This window comes from Anser anser (genome assembly GCF_964211835.1).
Source record: "Anser anser genome assembly, chromosome: 16".
NCBI lineage: Eukaryota > Metazoa > Chordata > Aves > Anseriformes > Anatidae > Anser > Anser anser.
The window spans coordinates 15,494,501-15,513,510 of record NC_139737.1 but is presented as its reverse complement, the minus strand read 5'-3'; the positions used below and the strand labels follow the sequence as shown (position 1 = coordinate 15,513,510).

Sequence of the window (19,010 nt, the reverse complement as noted above, 5' to 3'; positions counted from 1 at the left end):
TTCCTGATTTCCAAGCTTGCTGCCTGCAAGCCTGCTGCTTGACCCTGCTGCTCCACTCCTCTCCTAATCCAAGTGATTGAGCTTGGAAATCCTTTATCCTTACAAAAAAGCTGTTTCTATGGCATTTGTGGGACCCTGCACTGCATTTTAACTCTACTGCTTTACTGCATCAACATTCCAAGCCCCACAGTGTAATTCAGCCAGCTGCAAAAGCAGGTGGACCTGGGATACAGAGGAGGGCACTGTAAAAATGGAGAACCTTTGCATGGCAGGAACACCAGGCCTCTCTCTAAAAGCAGTACTTCCAAGTCGTCATTCCCCTCCCACCCACTGTCAAGGTGCAACGTGATTTCCTTAAATATAAGCTTGTGCACTGTTACCATAGCTGCTGTGTAGTAGAGGGTGCGCAATTTTACTACATCTGTCTGCTATTGCTCTGGGAAACATCATCACTCTTGGTTGATATTTTCAACCAAAGGCATTGGAAAATATTAAAAAATCAAAAACTGCAAAGCTATTAGATAAGAATCTTTTAAAATTTATTGGACTAATTGTGTTACATTCAATATTTGATGTGTTTCTCCTGGACAAAGAATTGGCATAAATACAAACAAGCCTTTGTGTGCCTTCCCTAAACAAATAAGAGATAAAGTACTAGAGACAAGGAAACATAGTTCACATCTTCATATTTACATTTTGCCTTTACTTTACAACTTAGCGCCAGGAATATTTACAGAAAAATACAGTAAGAACAAAAAGATCATGTCTTGGCAACATACAGAAATTCATACAAATTGTATATGATTTGAAGCATGTGATATCTGGCATTCTCATTGCAAATTACTCCTGCTAAAATCCATGTGGAAAATGCCCGTGTTTTCCTTCAAAGACATCACTCAATTATGCAGTCATTAAATCACATCTAATTTGTCTATTAGATTGAAATTTAGCTCTCCTGTCTTTCTGAGCATGCAGAACCTTGCAGGGAAGAGATGCCCGGGCAGCCAGCATAGCATCGAGAGCTGCTCTGCCCTACAGCCATCGTGCACATGCTGCTGCCCGTGCCTACACCTTATTTTTCACAGACACCATCCTCTCCCCTTTGCTGTAAGTTTTTAGTGCTTTTTTAAAGTACCTTTAAGATGATTTCTTTAAATGAGTCTTTATTAAGGTACTAAAATTTCTGTAATGTCAACACCGCATTTAACAGGGTGACAGTTACCCTCCCTCTTTCTGCACCATTAAAAGGATGCCGTCACTTAAAGCAGAATCATGAACCCAACATGAAAGGTCTTATGTAAAAAGAAAGAGTCTCAGTTTAGTTGTGTCACCTTTGCAACTCAGCTTTTCTCACTCTAAGCAATGTGCAGAAGGCTAGGATAATGTCACACTACACACAAAGAAAGTGGTCAATATTCATCCTCTCCGATGACTAACAATGCAAAACCAAGCCACGCAAGTTGTAAAATTGAAAACTCAATACAGTGGTTTGTGGTGGAAAAAAAAACAGAAGTCTGGAATCTTGACAGTAACATCGCAACTGAAATCTCATATTTGCTCTAATTCTTTTGAAGAAAAAGCTCTAGGCTCCATCCTGGACTAACTGAAGCCAGTGAAGTTCGGCCGCAAACTTTGAGCAGACAAGGATTTTTTTCCCAGGCTGGTGGTTTACATTTTACGTCGATGTCAGCAGAGACCTCTGTGCACAGGGAGATGAGGGACGCTGCTTGTAGACACGCTCCATGGCATGAGTCTGCCACAGGCATTCACTACTGCAGTTTGCATCCAAACCAAATGGGATGACAACACATTTCAGGAATCAATGTTTTTATACTAAACTTTTATACTAAACTGTGACTTTCTTGAAGGTTCACCTTTCCAGACAGCAAAACCCAAAACTTATGGCTAGGTCATACCACTAATGTGTAAAAGTATTAAACAGCTGATTTTATAAATCAAATAAATGCCTACTCACCCAGGCTGCAGGATGAACAGCAACAGTGCATGCAAAAGTTACCTTCTTTCAAGATTTCTGAAACATCGCATTGCTTTCACTGTTATTAATGCTCAAGTGGGTGCTGTACTCATGATTTAGATGAAATATGGAAATAGACCAAAGAACTATTCTTCAGCCAAGCATAGGTCTTTTTAAAGAGTAGCATTTCAGGCAGTCCATTTGGCTATCTTGGACTTTGCAGAACATATCCAGGGCTCCTCCAAGTCCACATCTTTGTTACTGACTGTACCCAAGTACCTGAAGTATCTTTCGTAGCTCACTAGGATATAAACCAAAGATTCTGCATATAACATGCACTCGTAGCTATGGTATGTGGGTTTTGTTTTTAAGTTATTGAAGATGTGCAAACATTTGACTGCTGAGTATGTTTATTTTTGTTACACATGCATTGGTCATGCCTTTTAGTCAGTGGTTTAAAGTGTGTTTGGCCATTATTTAAATCCAATAGGTACATACAAAATGTGGGTAAATTTAGTATCCGTGCATTAAATTGATACTGGCAAAAGTTTAGCAGAGAAATGAAGCTAAATTTCCCTTCACAGCTTTGCCAATAAACCCAAATGCTGACTTGCAACACCTGCTGCCATTTGCAACCAGGGCATCACATAAGCACAGGCCAGCCACCATGCTTACTTCTACAATGGTTTTCATTCTGGATCAAAATCAAGAGCTCCTGAGTTGAGAGGCATGTATGCCTGTCCCCTTTAACAACCACATCTGTCACCCCAAACCCCTTTTGGTTGATATCCTGAAAGTCCTTGCACATGTATTTTTAGGGCCCTGGCATTAGCCATGAAAAAAACACATGAAGAGATAGAGACAGAGTATGTCCTTGGCAGGTAAGTTACAATGAAACCATTAAGACTGTTTCAGGTCAGAACTGTTGCAAAAATTAACTCTGAAATATCAAAATTAAATGACTCACAGGCATTATTGCAATACATATTAAAAAGCTTCTGAAAAATAACTTAAAATAACTTGAAGAGCTCCACAAATTCCTACTTACATTTATACTCTTATACTATCTACTTATTGGAAGGAGAAGAACACATGCTGCTGCCAGTGATCACAAACTGCACCTACACAGGAGCATCAGTGATGATTCATTACTGCAACACAAGTTAAGATTGCGCTGGGAGCTTGAAAGCACTCCCAAGAATGCAAATGCCCACTGCAGCTCTTATATTCCCAGTATTAAATTTGTAGTTGTAAACATCTTTTCCCAGCACAACCTTCAAGTCCTGAACATATGAGAAAGCAGTGATCTGAAAAAGAAAGTATGCCTTTTACTTTTTTTTTTTTTTTTTTTTTTTTAAGTTTTATCTGCATCCTCATTCAAAAACCTACTCCCAGAGGACAGCTTGTTGGCTGTGAGCTCAGCAGACAGCAATGTGGCCACAGAGGTAACAGAACACTTGAACTGAAGTTGCCAGTGGCCAAAGAGAACTGAATCCACACTGGCCTGTTTCAAATGGGATGAAAGCCAGCAATTCATGTATTTTACCTGAGTAGGGTCAGGAGAGACACCAGCAGTCTGAAGGAAACCTTCTGACCTAGGAGAAAAGGAACCACTGCTGCCGACAGTGAGAAAGCACAGTAGCTTCAAAACAATTTTAAGTTATAACTCCAAATGGACTTTCATGAAATAGCAAATTAACGGAAAAAAAGAAGAGCTCCTGAATTTTCTGTTTGAATTGTTTTACCCTTTGTAATAGGAGCTTCTGAGAAGTGTAGAAGCTGCAAAAAACACTTATGCTATAAAAAAAATGGCAGGCAGGAGGCAGCCCCAGAATCTCAGATTTCAAGCCAATGGAAGGAAAGCAAGCAATGTTTACGCTTTTAATGGAAACAGTGACTAGGTGCTATGGACCCTTCAAAATAAGTATTGCACAAAAAATAAAATCAAGCTGCTAAAATTAAATGTGACATTTTGCAACAGACCTGAAAGTCAAAATCTTGTTTTTATATGACCAAGAACTCTTATCTAGTAACAACTTATGTTTGAAAGCCTGGTAATTTCAGGTGTTGTGTTCATTCTCAGTATGACAGAAATGCTGTATGCAGATAGACTCATGCCCAACCAAGGAGGATACTGTAAAATACAGCATCTTGCCTATGAATTTCATGATCTGATATTTCCGAACATTTTTCCTCCTTTTGGTACACAAATTGGTTACAAGCAGCGAAGTATCTTCTGTTGTACTCTGAAGGGGGGTTGAAAACTTCTCAAGTTCTTGCAGGGATAGTCAATGCTCAGAAAGAAGTCTCTCCTCAAAGGAGAGACCCTGCTCCTTTCTCCTTTAACAAGAGGGTGTAGCAAGGTGTCTGAAGGCAGGTTTGTTTGTATTTTGTTATCCATACTTATATGCAGAGATATTTTTGTTTTGATCGTTTTCTCACAGAATGAGACAGTTCCTAATTAGTCTGGAATAGATGATTGGGTGAAAAGATTATGTTGCGAGCATCCAGGAAGATTGGAATTCAGTAATCTTTTGAGGGTAGGTGAACTGAGTCAATATCCCAACTGCAATGTTTTTGATTCATTTCTCATTCCTCCCACATGGTAACTGCTGACTTGTGCTAGAATATGGGTTTCCTGAATTCCAGAGGGCTGAGGAAATTTGTTGTTATTTAACTGTTTTCATTACTGTAGCCACCAAGCTCTGATCTGATTGTCCTGGAAGGATAATGGCCTAGGCGTTGCAGTTCTTGAGCCCAACCTCCTGGAAAAGTGAGGTATAAAATTCTGGCTCCAGCTGCCTGTTCCGGTATTTATTGACAATGTCTGCTATTTTCTGTTTTCGGCGGACATGTGGGGGGTTGTATGAATCACTTTCCAGCCTCTTTCTCCGACAAATATTTATTACTGTTTGTCTCACTAGAAAACCTGAAAAAGAAACAACATTGGAATCAAGTTTAAACAAATTAAGTTGTGCCCCTGTGTTGGTTTCACAGATAAAGAAAGTTTTGGGTTCTACTCCATCTAGAAACCTAGGGGAAGATGCTCAGCAGCACCAAATCAAGAACTTTTCTGAAAGACCAGTTGGTAACAGACAATCATGGTCCCCAGGGCTGTGAGACCATTCTACTGTCAAACACAAATAAGAAAGGGACAAAGTCTATGATACTCTAATCCAGCTGGAGGAGAAGGAAGATTTCCCTGCTTTGCCAGTGCTGCACAGCAGCCTGCAACAGCTCCCTCAGGACCAAGTGGGGAAACAACGTAGGACCCCAACACCATAAGAGCAGTATGACAACTCAAGGCTACGTTGCATGAGGACATGTGGAGTTCAGCTGGGTCTGAGGTGGCAACAGGTAACACTGGGGAGCCATATGAGCACTGATAACAGCAAGAATACAGAACCCATCACAGCACCAGCAGGGATGACAGAACCATCCTCTCTGAATGGGGGCAAAGAAAGACTATGGGTTGTGGCTAGAAACAGTTTTCTCTGCCCTCATGGCTTTGCCACAGCTATCGCCCTTCCCTAACTCATACTTCTGCATATGGCTGGGAGGAGAAGGTTCAGAACCTAAGTAGCTAATATTTAGGCAAAACCAGCAGTAAACTTTCTTCTACTCCAAAATTAAATTCATATGCAACTTTTATGAAAAAAGTGTCCGTTAACTCATTTTCTGCCTATAGAAGTGTCAGTGAAACTGCAACAAACACTGCTTGCCTTATCTAGAGGACCTGATTCCTGACAACCACAAATGCTGAACTTAGAGGTCAGACAAATTTCACTATGTTCTGCTCCAGAAAAGACAGCACAACCCTAAGAAAACGCACCGTGTTCTTTATTAGTATAAGCCATTGTCATCAGCTGAATTCACAAAGTTTATCTGAAAGCCCAAACTGGCTTTAATTTCCCCATCACTGAATGACATGCAAAATCAGAACCTGGAAGTCACCCCCCAACAGATCCCTACACAACATTAGCTTTATGGTTATGTGCAAGTACCCTAATGTGAGTTTATTCATTTCGATCGGCCCTGGGAATAGCTTTTACTGGAGTAAGATTTCCAGTTACTGAATCTATAATAGCACAGATACCCAAGATTGAGTCATTAATATATCCAGGAACCCAGAAGAAGGTGGATAGCACACATGCACCCATTAACACAGGCCTGACAGTCTCTGTGGCTTTTAATTGCAATCCTATTTCTAAACCGCAAGGACCAAACACAGCATGCTAGCACAATTCAAAATTCAACACTATCCTCTGGTAGTCAGGTAACATCAGCACCTTGGCCCCCAGTGATAAACTTTTTTGAGCCACATTTCTGATCTCTCCCACCTAAACTGCTCCTTTTCCTTCCTCCATTACTACTTCCATGCCCTCACCTGATTCCTACAGTTAGAGTGGAGCCTACAGCTCAGCCGGCTGAGCAATGCTGCCAGCTAACTGCTAAGCACCTGCTCCCTCTGCTGTTCCTGCTTCCACTGTTGCTGCAAAAAGAACAAAATAAAGATGTGCTGTCATGCCCGGTACTTCTTCCAGTGAAAAATTCCAGACCATGCATTTTGCAGATATATCACCACCCACACACCACAGTCCCTGAGCTATCCTTAACTCTGTTCTGTATTAAATTGCTGGGATTAGCCAGATTTCACACTAACAGCATAACAGAAAAATGGAAACACACAGCATGAACAAAACTGGAATTAACACTCCTTTTGTATTTACTTTTTGTGAAGGAGTACAAACAAAAATATTGCTGGCAGGGTAGTTGCAATGTTCTGTGATGGTAGAGTTAGTCAACGCCAAATGGGATGGATTGGACCAGTCACTGAAATGCCTCCATGTGAGAAGAAAAAAAAAAACACAAAAGAAAACACAGGTGTTCCTAAACATCTTTAGCTTACCAAGAGCTCTCCTACTGACTATCATTCCATCCACCAATGGGATAACCATGTTGAATTTCCCAGTTGCTCCTTGTAGTTTTATTCTGAATAAGCCAGTGTTTAAAGGATGGATGAAGATCACAGGAACTTCTTTCTCAGGAATGGCAGATCTTAAGGAAAAATATATGGCTGTTAAATCTAGTTCATCAGTCTAGCAGTGTTTCAATTAAAGCGGTCATTTTTCATCCATAGATTAAGTGTTAAAAGGATGCTAAAAATGTCTTGTGGCTAAACCAGCAGGGAGGGCAGGGGGGAAATGAGTCTTGATAGAGATGAGCCTGGGGGTGGAGTCCCAGGGTTGGGGGTGAGGGCAATGGCACAACTGAAGTGCGTCTACAGCAATGCCCCTCACTACAAGAAGGACATCGAGGCCCTGGAGCGTGTCTAGAGAAGGGCTACGAAGCTGGTGAAGGGCCTGGAGCACAAGTCCTGTGAGGAGCGGCTGAGGGAGCTGGGGGTGTTTGGTCTGGAGAAGAGGAGGCTCAGGGCAGATCTCATTGCTCTCTACAGGTACCTGAAAGGAAGGTGTGGGGAGCTGGGGGTCGGCCTCTTCTCACAGATGACTAGTGATAGGACAAGAGGGAATGGCCTCAAGTTGTGCCTGGGGAGGTTTAGGTTGGAAATGAGGAGACATTTCTTCTCAGAAAGAGCAGTCAGGCATTGGGACGGGTTGCCCAGGGAGGTGGTGGAGTCACCGTCCCTGGGGGTGTTCAAGGAAAGGTTGGACCTGGTGCTTAGGGACATGGTTTAGGGGGTGACATTGGTGGTAGGGGGATGGTTGGACCAGATGATCTTGGAGGGCTTTTCCAACCTTAATGATTCGATGATTCCTGTGTGCATTCTCTGGACCTAAAATCAGTTATATAAACTATACTGTTTCTATGATCTTCTGTCACCAGAATTTCAAAGTCCTCCACATAGGGCTTTAAGCCTCATGACATGTATGTAGCATTAACTACCTCACAAGGGAGAAAATCAGGAAGGATGCTGATCACAGACTGAATAATAAAACTACACATTCTATTATTTAATTTATGTTTACACCACAGCAATATGAAAAACCCTTTCATATTTTTTTCCCAACAGAAACACTAAAGGAACTCAACTGTCTTTAATAAGACTGCCTACAGTTTTGGGGGTTCCCTGTGAAAGCTGAAGAATGTAAATAAATTCAGTTATGGCTTCTGAAGTGCAGCCTAGACTGTTGTCTGCAAGAATCTAGAAAAATAATGAAAATAAGAGTAGTCTTACCTTACGGAAGTGCTACTGTTGGCTGTAGTTTCTACACCAGTGCTCGTCTCAGACATCAGATCAGGGAGGGGGAAGTTTTCTATGTGAAAAGGAGGCACGGAATAAAGTTTAACTACCCCAGTTTTATTTATTTAGGTACCAAGAAAGATGAGTTATCACTAGTTAAAACGATGCAATCCTCAAGCATTTATGCCATGAATGTTCTGGAAACACAGCTGATGCCAAGTCTTTTGCTGGTCTGTTTTAAGCATAAGCAGTACATGGAGTATACAGGCACACCTCATTCATCCAGTGCTCAACGGATTAGGTAACCCATGTCCCAGACCCTCAATTTTCTTAATCCCAAAGGTCAAAATCTCCAGAAAAACAATGAGAACAGGAAGGAGCTGAAGTGTTTCACAACAACAAGAAAAACTTTCAAATTATTATTCAGTAGCTTCTTTTCCCATCTGCAAATATCAGCCTCAAAAACAGCGCTTGGAACTTCAAATGATACCACTGCTCACATCTGTAGTTCCTTTGAGCACTCCACATAGGAATAACAGTTTGCTCTGGCAAACGTGGCATTGTTCCTTGAGTCCAGTCTCTGCAAATCCTCACCATAACCTACCACTCTGTTGCCTTGCACTTGGTAACAAGTCCCTGGATAATGAAGGTGCAGAAGGAATAAATAAGAACTTGAATCCCTGGAACGGGATTGTGGTGGTTGCATCCATTTTTTTTTTAGGGGCTGAAGCTTAGAAAGAGTGTAAGGCCCAAAAATACTTTCTGGCATTAGAACTGGGGTGTTGAGTGCACCCAAAACCTGGATCTAGCAGAGGAAGACAATGGGAGGGGTGGGGGTGCGCACAGAAGTATTTTGAGATGGAGCAAGAGGGAGGACTGGCAGTCGGCACAAGGGCGATAGCCTAGACTACAAAGTCAGTTTTTTCCTCTGTCCAGATTCATAAAACATAAGACAAAAGCCAAAAATGTAAGCAGCATAAGGCAAAGCCTCTGGGCTAGGAGAAACTTTCAAGAGCCTTCCCTCAGTCATCCAACTGCCAGTCTTACTGAGGCTCACAGACTCATTTCTTCATCTTCAGGCCCATAGCTCTGGGAGATTCCCATGGCTGCTGAAAGAAGCAGCTGAGCAGAAACATGCGTGTGTAGCACAGTCACTGTCTCTCCAGTGAGCTGGCTTTAGCTATCACCCACAAAGGGATAGCAGCTCAGGAACAGAAGGGGTTGAGGGACTCCTGGAGCTAAGGGAACACCCTCTGCGCCAATGGTTGGGTAAGGTGATGCTGCAGAACTTGGTGTGTATTTTGATCCCAGGCAAAGCTCTGCACTATGTGCTGTGGACAAGAAAATATTTGTGTCAGAGACCTTGGTAGGAAAGGAAAGTTTACACCTGCAATTAATGGGAAGCCTCCTCTGATCTCTTCTACTCACTTGGTTGCTTTCCTCTGGGAGGAATAGGAGTTAATTGAGGTCCTCTCTTACTGCTAAACTAGGAACTAGGATTAGAAACAAAGGCAGAATAAACAATGTAAAATAGAATCTGTTGCTGGCAGCCTTACAGACACTACCAAGCTAGGTCAGTACAGACATGCTCTCACATCACACTAAAGCCTGGCCCATGGCTTCGAACCAGCATGCAGAAATTCTTGGGGACGAAGGACTCCTCGTGCCTGGGGGACAGCTGCCCACCACTGTCCACATTATGGCTATAACAGAATGGACAAAGCTGGGTCTCTCCCAGGACATTCAGCATCCAGAGTCAGGGAGGAAACAACAACCCAACGAGCATTAATTTAGCACAAGGAGCAGGACACTGCCTGAATAACGGCATGTAGAAAGGAAACTGGACCACACAGCACCATCCAAACTGGCACCCTGAGCAAAGAGTAAATGAGCCCTCCCACAAGACGGATCAAAGTAGAAAGTTTCAAAGGTACCATCAAAACAAGGAAGCTGATGATCCCTTCAGCACAAAACCAGCTGATCAAAAGTAAAACTAGACAGAACGTCGTTTTTTTTAAAGGAAACATAACAGCTCCATTCTGAGTAGACAGCAGCTGAGAAGAACTCAGTAACGGGGGCGCACACTAGCCTTATACATTAAGCTTCGGGAGAGGGTGCATAAGGGCATTTCACATGTACTGCCAGAGTTAAAATAATCTCCAGACCTATATCCAGCGATTCATTTACACCTCATGGACCATCACTTAAATATCAGAACAGTTTTAGAATCTTAAGTGTCAGTTACAGAAATTAATAATGATTTAGCATTCTTTAACAGAGGAATGAAACCAATTTTTTTCCTCTGTTTTTCTGTTCTGTTGCTACGCTAATGAACAATAAGAATTCTACGCACCTATGTCATCATAACGTTCAACCCACACCACATACACTTTGGTTTCAGGTCCCATTGGTGGAATGGTCCGGCCCTGAGGCACCTTCTTGGATCTGGAAGTAGGACTGAGCTGTTTTGAACACAAAAGAAAAGCAGCATTTGCAAACATCATAAGTCCAGTAATTTATCTATAGCATCTCCACAGTTGCTCCTTAGTCTTTCAGATCTCAGACAGGTACAACCTCCGCCAACGATTAAGATGGGACAGCTGCAGTGGAACTACCCACTTAGAAGCAGTAATTTGGGTCTCCACAATACTTGTATTCAACATAAATGAGAGAAAAGCCTCTTTTTTCTTTAGACATTGATAACAATGTCAATTATTCCTTATTTCCCAGCTTTGTTGCATATATCTGAGCTGCACTCAATTCAATTGCTCTATGTTCCCAGGAAACATGCACGTGCACTGCTGTTTTCCCATGCTATTGTGGAAGACCCAGCACATCTATCATGGCAGTGTTTTATGATATTTCCATTATTATTTCAATATTTCAGAGCAAATCTGCATACTGCCCAAGGAAATGCGCTTTTCATTGCTAATTTCCCCATCCAATCCAGTGAGCTACACTAAAGTTCCTGCCTTACACTTGAATTTATTTGTCCCCAGTTTTACTGTGTTTCTACTAATAGCCAATTTCTGCAGTAAGTCCAATAAAAATGCATTCAGGCAACTGCAATTATTTAGATTAGTCATTTAATGATCTTAAAAACTCATCCATTTTTTTTAAACATTCTCAAAGATCCTAAATCAATAACTAAGTACATTTGGAAGTGAATTTTATACAGTAAACAAGCAGCTGGAAATCCTTTAACTGTTACAGAAATTCATCGTTTTCTGTTTTGCTACCATACAAAAGCAACTTCACATTTGATAACTCAGCCACAACTGACCCATGCTATTTTAAACTGGCAAAGTATGAGAAGTCTTCATGTCAATCCATCCTACATTTCCAAGCATGGACTGGAGTCTGAATTACTTTGTAAATACTGCATACACTTTTTCCTGCATATACTTCAAAATTTAAGTATGCAGGAAGTTTCTACTTAGTACTGTTTAATTTATATTAATTTATATTTAATTAATGTAATCTACCAATCTCCTACTGCAGGTGCAAATGCTAGCAGGACTGAAGCTGTTGTTAATAATTAACATCTAAGAATGAGTGACTCCAACTGCTAGGAAACTGAATCGTATACTATCAAAAATGCTGTAGGATTGCCAGTGTGCTTCTTCAAAACAAAGCAAAACATAACAAACCATATCAAAACAAAAGAAAGCCATTTTTCAGTGCAAGTTTTGCCTTACCCGATGAGAGGGATTAAGATTGTCTGTATGATTGGGGAAGAGTTCAAGTGTCAAAGATGGCTGCTTTAATATTCCTGGCAGCAGATCCATGTTGGAGTCACTTTCTTGGTCAGAGACATTGCTTTCCAGTGAATCAGCTGTAACCGAAAGAAATGTGAATTTTGTCTTACCTTCTGCCAAAAAAACTAAGTTGCCATCATATGTACAGTTGCGCAACTGAAAAAGGTGAGGTTTTTGAAACCTTATATACATGGATATACGGTCAAGTCAAAATAGAGCTCAAATCAGGGAGAGTTCAGCAGTGGACAATTTACAGTCATTCTAGAAACTGACTGGAATTAAAGCACTCCCTATGGATTTTAGAAGCATCCTGTCTGATTGCATGGTTTCCTACACAACACAGTCTCTTCCTTTCTATGGATATAACTTCCTCAAATAGACTTCTGCGCACTGGTTCCAAAGACTTCATGAAAGCTCTTGCTCACCTACAGAGCAATTAGGCAAATACTCCTCCATGAGTTGCAGGAACATGTCATCAAGAACAGTGAAAGGAAATAAAGACATCAAGGCACTGCCAGCTGAACTGCTCTGAACTCATTGGCAGGGATGAGCTTTTTTTTTTTTTTTTTTTTTTTTACAGTATCATGACTGCAGACCAAACTCAGATGTTCAACCAAACACACCGAGGCAAACAGATACTGTCACGCAAACCTGGATATATACTGAGGCCTAGACTGAGAAAAAGTGGTACAGAACAGATACTGTCTCAGAAGGAGTCAAAAACTCCTGGATATTGGATATTTAAATCAAAATATCAGTACTTTTCTGGCAGGGATCTTGCTATTCATACCACTAGTTTGCTTATTTGGTTTCTGCTTCCGACACAGCTTTCTAGATAAAAAAAAATCGTTCTTTTCTTTTTTTTCCCCCTCTAAATAGCATGCACAAAATGATCTTACTTAGGGACTCCACTGGTGATGGGACAACAAAAGCTATTTCTGTCAAAGCATCAGCATAGTAGAGCACCTTCTTCTGCCCATTGAAGATACTTGCCCCAACATCTTCTGAAATAATTACATCGTCTGAAACAGGCAGAAAAGGAAAGTTAAGTTAAGAGGCAGGTTTACCTCTCTGTGCACTTCCTCAGGAGACGACCTTCAAATACAAGGTAAAATGAGAAGAAATCATGCAAGTCTCATTCTAAAATCAGAAGATTTCACAGTCAATTTTCATGGCGAACAACCACTCTCAAAGAAATTTTTTTGATATCTTGAAGGAAATAGCATTTTGGGTTGGAAATTTCATTTTGAAAATATTTAAATTATACTTACTTTATCATATTTTCCTTGGATTCAGTAGTCTGTTCAGTAGTCAATAAGTAAGCATCTGCTACAAGCATTCATTCAGTAGCTATTTCTACCCATTTCCTCTAAGACAGACACCATTCAGTTTGTCAATAAATTTCCAAATGCAGCTTACAGCATTTACAGCTTCAGCCAGACACTATTCTGGAATTTAAGTCAATTTCTATAGATTCTTTGATGGAGCCATGCTATAAGTAAATTAACAAAAACACCTTTTCCTTCCCCATGCCTCCTCCAGAAAGAATCGCAAGGGCTTTAAGCTGAATTATCTCTCTGCACCAGTTTACAGAAGAGCCCCTGTAATAGCTGCTTCAGCAAAACCACTGGAGCAGAGAAATTCAACACTCTGACACAAAGAAGTGGCCAGAGGCATGCAGACCTCTGAGTCATGTTTTACCAACAGGGAAGCATTCCTGCATCTCTCAAGCCCATTGCTCTCAAGGAGCATCATCTCAACCCAAATCCAATTGCTTCTTTGCCTTTGCGGGGGGGGGGAGGGGGGCCAAAACACATGCTCGTGAATTTATTTTAATCACATCTCACTGGAAGCTCTTTTAGGTTTGTGTTTTTGTTGTTTGTTTTTGTGTGTGTTTTGCTTTAAGCAGAACCATCCACAAATAGAAAACACATTTAAGAAAACAAATAACATTAGTCACAGCAGAGAGTAGGGAAAAAAATCTAAGCATTCTTCACAAGCTTGTCCAAGTGTAGCGAGCAATGGCTAAAAATCTGAAGCAACAGATTTAAAGTAAAGGTTCAACTCCACTTGTTGATTTTTCCCAGCAGCAGAGCAGATTAGAAGCAGCCCTCCTTCACTCCCATTATTGGTTGCTTTTTCTTTTTTCTTTCACCAATTAATTAATCTTTTTGGTGGTCTATTACTTAATCCAAACAGCTGAAGTTCAAAGTGAACTTTTAACATCCACGTTAAAAAGCACATATTAAAACAGGTTACCTCACTAATTCAGGGCACTGTCATCTGTGCAGTTGTATTGACAAATCCAACCGCAAAAAGAAGGGAGAGGGCTCTGCCTCAGAGTAAAGTGTAACAACCCCATCCTCAAAGAAATATTAAACCAAGCCCTGGCCATTTTGTAACCTCTCCTGACTTGTTCTGAGAAAGCCATGCCTCTGTTCTCTTAACTTCTCCCCAACATTTCAAACCTTCTATCATGCATAGTTTTATTCAGAAAAGCCTTTAGTTGGTCATAGTATAAGACAAGCCCAGAGGAGTAGTTGCTGTAGTGGAAAAGAACAGACTAAATTAAGCAGGACAGGAGAAGAGCTGTGTGTAGTCTGCAGCCTCAGTGACCTACAAACAGGGGCCTGTTTTCTTTACTTACTAGCAAGCATGATTACAGCTAACGTATTCATCAACATCTCATTTTAATCTACTTATAGAACATTAAAAATAAAACAAAAATCAGCACATCTGCTGATACGCACTATAATCTGTATCCAATTTCAGATGAATACTGGTTTGGGGTTATACATGAAGACCCACCGAGTCTGCCAGAAGTACAGAATACAGGTGTTTCTTGCTGAGACTACTTTCTCCCAACAACAAGCACTGACATTACTTTTCCTCGCTTTGGCTTGAACCTTAGTCTATTTACACATTCCTTTCTAGTAAATGTTCATGTTTATCCAAAAAAAAAGTACGCAGGTGCTCAGATAGGTATCTGGGAGAAAAAAAATATCCTAGAGGAGACAAAACATTTTAATTTAATGTTACACCATTTACCATGCCTTACCTTGTTCAGGTCCCTCTTCATCACTGCAGCTATTGATTGACCAGCTTGTTGAGACATGCCCAGTCCACCCAGGGTGCTTCCCTACGTCCACCGACCAGCCAAGAGACAGCAAGAACTCCAGGAAGTGTGGCTGAACAATTCTGGAAGACTCCATGTTCTTCAGGATCTGAAACAACCAGCAGCACCATGGTATGTACAGGAGACTCCAGGGAGCAGCTCTTCCCCTCCTCACCCCACCTTTGGTTTTGTAATTAAAAACATTGTGTCACTGAGATGGTTTTGCCCAAGTACAGCTGTTTGGAACCCCAGGCTTTCTATATGGACACCAGTCCCTGCTGCCCAGCATCATTCATCCTGCTTGGCAATGTCCTGTTCAATCAAATCAGCTTTCTGCCATCATCGCTGAAACCTGCAATCACACCACTATGCAATCACACCACTACAAATGGCAATTCTGAGGTTTATCCAGTCATCAGGGATAAACCACAGAACTGTTCAGTGTAGAATGTGCATTAGCAGCAGACATAAGAGAATTTTCACCATTAAATTGAGAGAAAACTTCAGGAGAAATGCATTTCACCACTTCTAACCTGTACCTGACACACTGTGATTTAGGGCACAGGGGCCTCACTGCACATTAAATTATGAAAGAGATTTTGCAAAACAATTTTCAGCAGGACTGAGCATGCACTTTAACCAAATGCCACACTATACTGTTCATTTTGAACCTTAATCCCACTTCTTATAAAGATCTGGGATGTTTCCACATCCAAAGACAATTCTTATCCCATTGTGACTGAGTGAAAATTGAGAGCTTCACCAAGTGGCATGCAGGGAGACGCAGATGATTTGTGATTTGATCCATCAAACCACTGGGATGTGGAAGAGGGAACACTGCATAGTGCATCTGTCCTTCCTTTCTGGGCCACATGGAGTTTGTTTTGTGGCCAGAGTGTTTTTGGTTTTTGTTTGTACAGGGGCAGTGCGCTGGGACTCTGCCCTGGGACAGAGACTCTACTGGAGCAGAAACTGCACCATCAGGGACAGACCCTGGAAGGAAAGTGGAAGAAAAGCTCCCAGAGAGGAGGCTCTTCGTGCCCACGCGGTCCTGGCACCCAGGCCTAACACCTTGTACAATATTCAGCAGTGACCAGGCACACTGCACTGAAATATTACTGATATGCTCAATAAAGTCATAGCTATGCTTCAGGATGAACTGAGATACAAAGTAGCTTAGAAAACAACAGCAGAAAACATGCCAGCTCAAGATTTACACAGATGCATGGTTTTATATCTAAGCTCCTTCAAAAGAAGAACTTACAGTAAAGTAAGGATGAAGGAGTATATTCAAAGGACCATTAGTGTTATGAAGTATCATGATATAAAAAGCATGGGGGCAGTTTCATTACCCTGTATAAATAAATTTGATGAGACCCCTCTAAACTGTAAATGCGTATCACCAGAAGAGAACATGTGGGGCTAATGTAGGAACACTCAGGTTAGACAACACCACTCTGGGCTGTGCAGCATCAGATAAAAACAGAGCTGACACCACTCCTCGTGAAAGGAGTGGGAATCACCTTGCAGAACAGAATTAGTTCCTGAGTTAGAGATGCACGAACACACACACTGATGAGAGCATACACATGGATGGCTGAGTAGGACTGTGCAGGCATCTCTGCTCAAAGCAGCATTGTTACTTGGCTTTGATCTCCTCCGCTCCCGACTTTTGACTTATTTCTGTTTTGTTTCTTTTCAAACACAGAAACAGCATCAGTTTTCTCACTCAGCTCAGTGCCGTAGAGATGAGTATCTTATCAACTTGACTGTGACTTTGCACAACCAAGAAGGCCTAGAAATTACTGCAAGATGTCCAAGGATCTGAAGCAGGAATGCCATCTTTATAACGTCTGTCTAAATGTGCCCAAAAGCTCTCAAATATAAAGATTTTTTTAAAATTGACATGGCAGAACTCTGAAGTACTGACTGCTAATTGGATATCCAAAGCCCAGCAAGTTCTGTAGGACTAAGTAATTTCTGCAGATAAATCTCACCTGTCTAAATCCATAATTACATGTAAACATCAGAGGAAAAAAGCACTCTGCTACCTCAGCAAGAGCATAACATTTCTGGAAGGCTGGTAGATATCAAACCCTGTATATCTTGTTAGCTAACTTTGGAGACCGTTTACTTGCTACTCAGAACCTTGACCTGAAAACTCACAAACAGCATGACGCTGGCCTCAAGGATTGGTGGTGTATTACACTCAGATGTGGAAGGTGCTACTGTGTTCTGTCAATTGTATATTCACAGTACATGAGGGAACCACATGTTAATTATTTTTGAAGCTATGCTTCTGCTCTTTAGTATGACAATTACTAATAGAAATGAGGAGAAAGCACCACAAAAATATTTCTAACGAGCCCATAGCCTTCTTAATGTAGTGAGTTTCTAGGTCACAGTCTAGAGAAATCACAATTTAGACTAGCACAAATTAACCTGATCAACCTAATCGTATTTGAATGTAAATAGTATAACACAGAGACTTACAAAGCAGTAATACTTTTTTGTAAGAAGTTTTCACTCCTTTGACATACGTTGAGCATTAGAATCAAACCAAAATACCTGGATATCGCACACAGCCAGAACAAATTGCAACTTCCCTACGAACTGAGCCAACAAATTGAGCCAACAAATCTGAAACACATTTCTGGTATGAATCTTTGAATTCTACAAAGAATATATTTTTATTAATATACATACAAAAAGTTTTATCAAGACCTCACAGAAATCCTAGATGTAGATAATAATGTACTTCAAACTACAGATGAAAAGGTATGCAGTCATTTGTTACAGCTCACATAGTAAATAAACACAAAGCTCAAAATCACTGTTTTCAGTACTCTGTTCTAGTCACTAGCAGTGATGCTTTGCTTACATGAAGATTACCAGAAACAAGACAAAAGACTAATCACTCCAAACTTACCTCCTGGCTTGTTTTCTGGCCTGCCTTCATGTAGAAAACAAAAACAGTATCAAAAGGACGACACGGTAGTAAATCCAAGTAGCCAAGGTCATCGAAAAACCCAGGAAGAGCAGGGTCAAGAGCAATCAGGTGAGGAGGTAGACGACTGTTAGCAGGCTCCTATTCAACAGAGTTCAACAGCTTAAAAAAATCTTTCATATCAGAAAAGTTCTTTATGGCTTTCATAATGATCCATTCAGAAAAATAACATTTTGCTCAAAAAAGAACACTCCCTTCCACAACAAATGCAGCAGAGACTTTCAAAATACTACACGACTATGTACAATCACATTGTATCTAGTTTTGTATTAGTATCTCATATCAACAATATATAAAATACCAAGCACTTTTATATTTTTGCAAGAGCTCCATTGCCTATAAATGTCGACAGTATTCTGGAAAAAAACACAACAAATAAAAGGGAAAATCCACAAGTAAGAGGTAGAATTTCAATTTAAGGATGTGGATTGTCTCTATAAACCATTGTTACTTTAACTTCAGAAAGAATAAACTCTACAATCTACATGTACTCTAAAGTGTTTATATATTGTTAAACCACTTCAACACAATAATCTCTGTAACAGAACTTCTAAGGGAGTTGTATTTTAGAAATGCTTACAAAGTAGCCCTAACTCAAACCGGAGAAATAGTGTCAGATATAACCAGGTGAATGTGATAGTTTTTGTACCTACTGCACAAATACAAATAGAGCCACCTATTCAGCGCGTGTTCAGCTTGAGTGTGGCCTTTCACAACCCTGTTCTTAATCCTGGAAGACTGAAGTTCATCACCTTACTCAAATAGACTACAGCACAACAGCAGATAGTATTGCACAAAAGATCTTCCACTAACAAAACTTAAGTTTTCCTCTTTTGCTAAGCCAAGCCATATGGGTACTGATGCCATCAGTATAACACTAAGAAGTATCAGATCACCTTCAATGCCTCTAGAGACAGAAACCCGAAGTGAGAGAGGAACAGGCGTGCTGT

The 19,010-nt window shown here is 40.8% G+C and overlaps 1 protein-coding gene across 1 annotated transcript in view; it reads right to left on the bottom strand.

Annotated features, from left to right (window-relative positions):
• Positions 1-517: 517 nt before the first annotated feature.
• Positions 518-19,010, bottom strand: part of RALGAPB (Ral GTPase activating protein non-catalytic subunit beta) — a 69,124-nt gene continuing 50,631 nt past the window's right edge. Inside the window, exons 22-30 of the mRNA XM_083801358.1 lie at positions 18,957-19,006; positions 17,983-18,141; positions 14,997-15,162; positions 12,838-12,960; positions 11,879-12,015; positions 10,534-10,642; positions 8,175-8,253; positions 6,885-7,033; positions 518-4,904 (exon numbers count right to left, since the gene is read on the bottom strand). Of these exons, the coding sequence (XP_083657484.1) occupies positions 4,711-4,904; positions 6,885-7,033; positions 8,175-8,253; positions 10,534-10,642; positions 11,879-12,015; positions 12,838-12,960; positions 14,997-15,162; positions 17,983-18,141; positions 18,957-19,006 (1,166 nt within the window). The 3' untranslated portion in view covers positions 518-4,710. The remainder of the gene's footprint in view (positions 4,905-6,884; positions 7,034-8,174; positions 8,254-10,533; positions 10,643-11,878; positions 12,016-12,837; positions 12,961-14,996; positions 15,163-17,982; positions 18,142-18,956; positions 19,007-19,010) is intronic.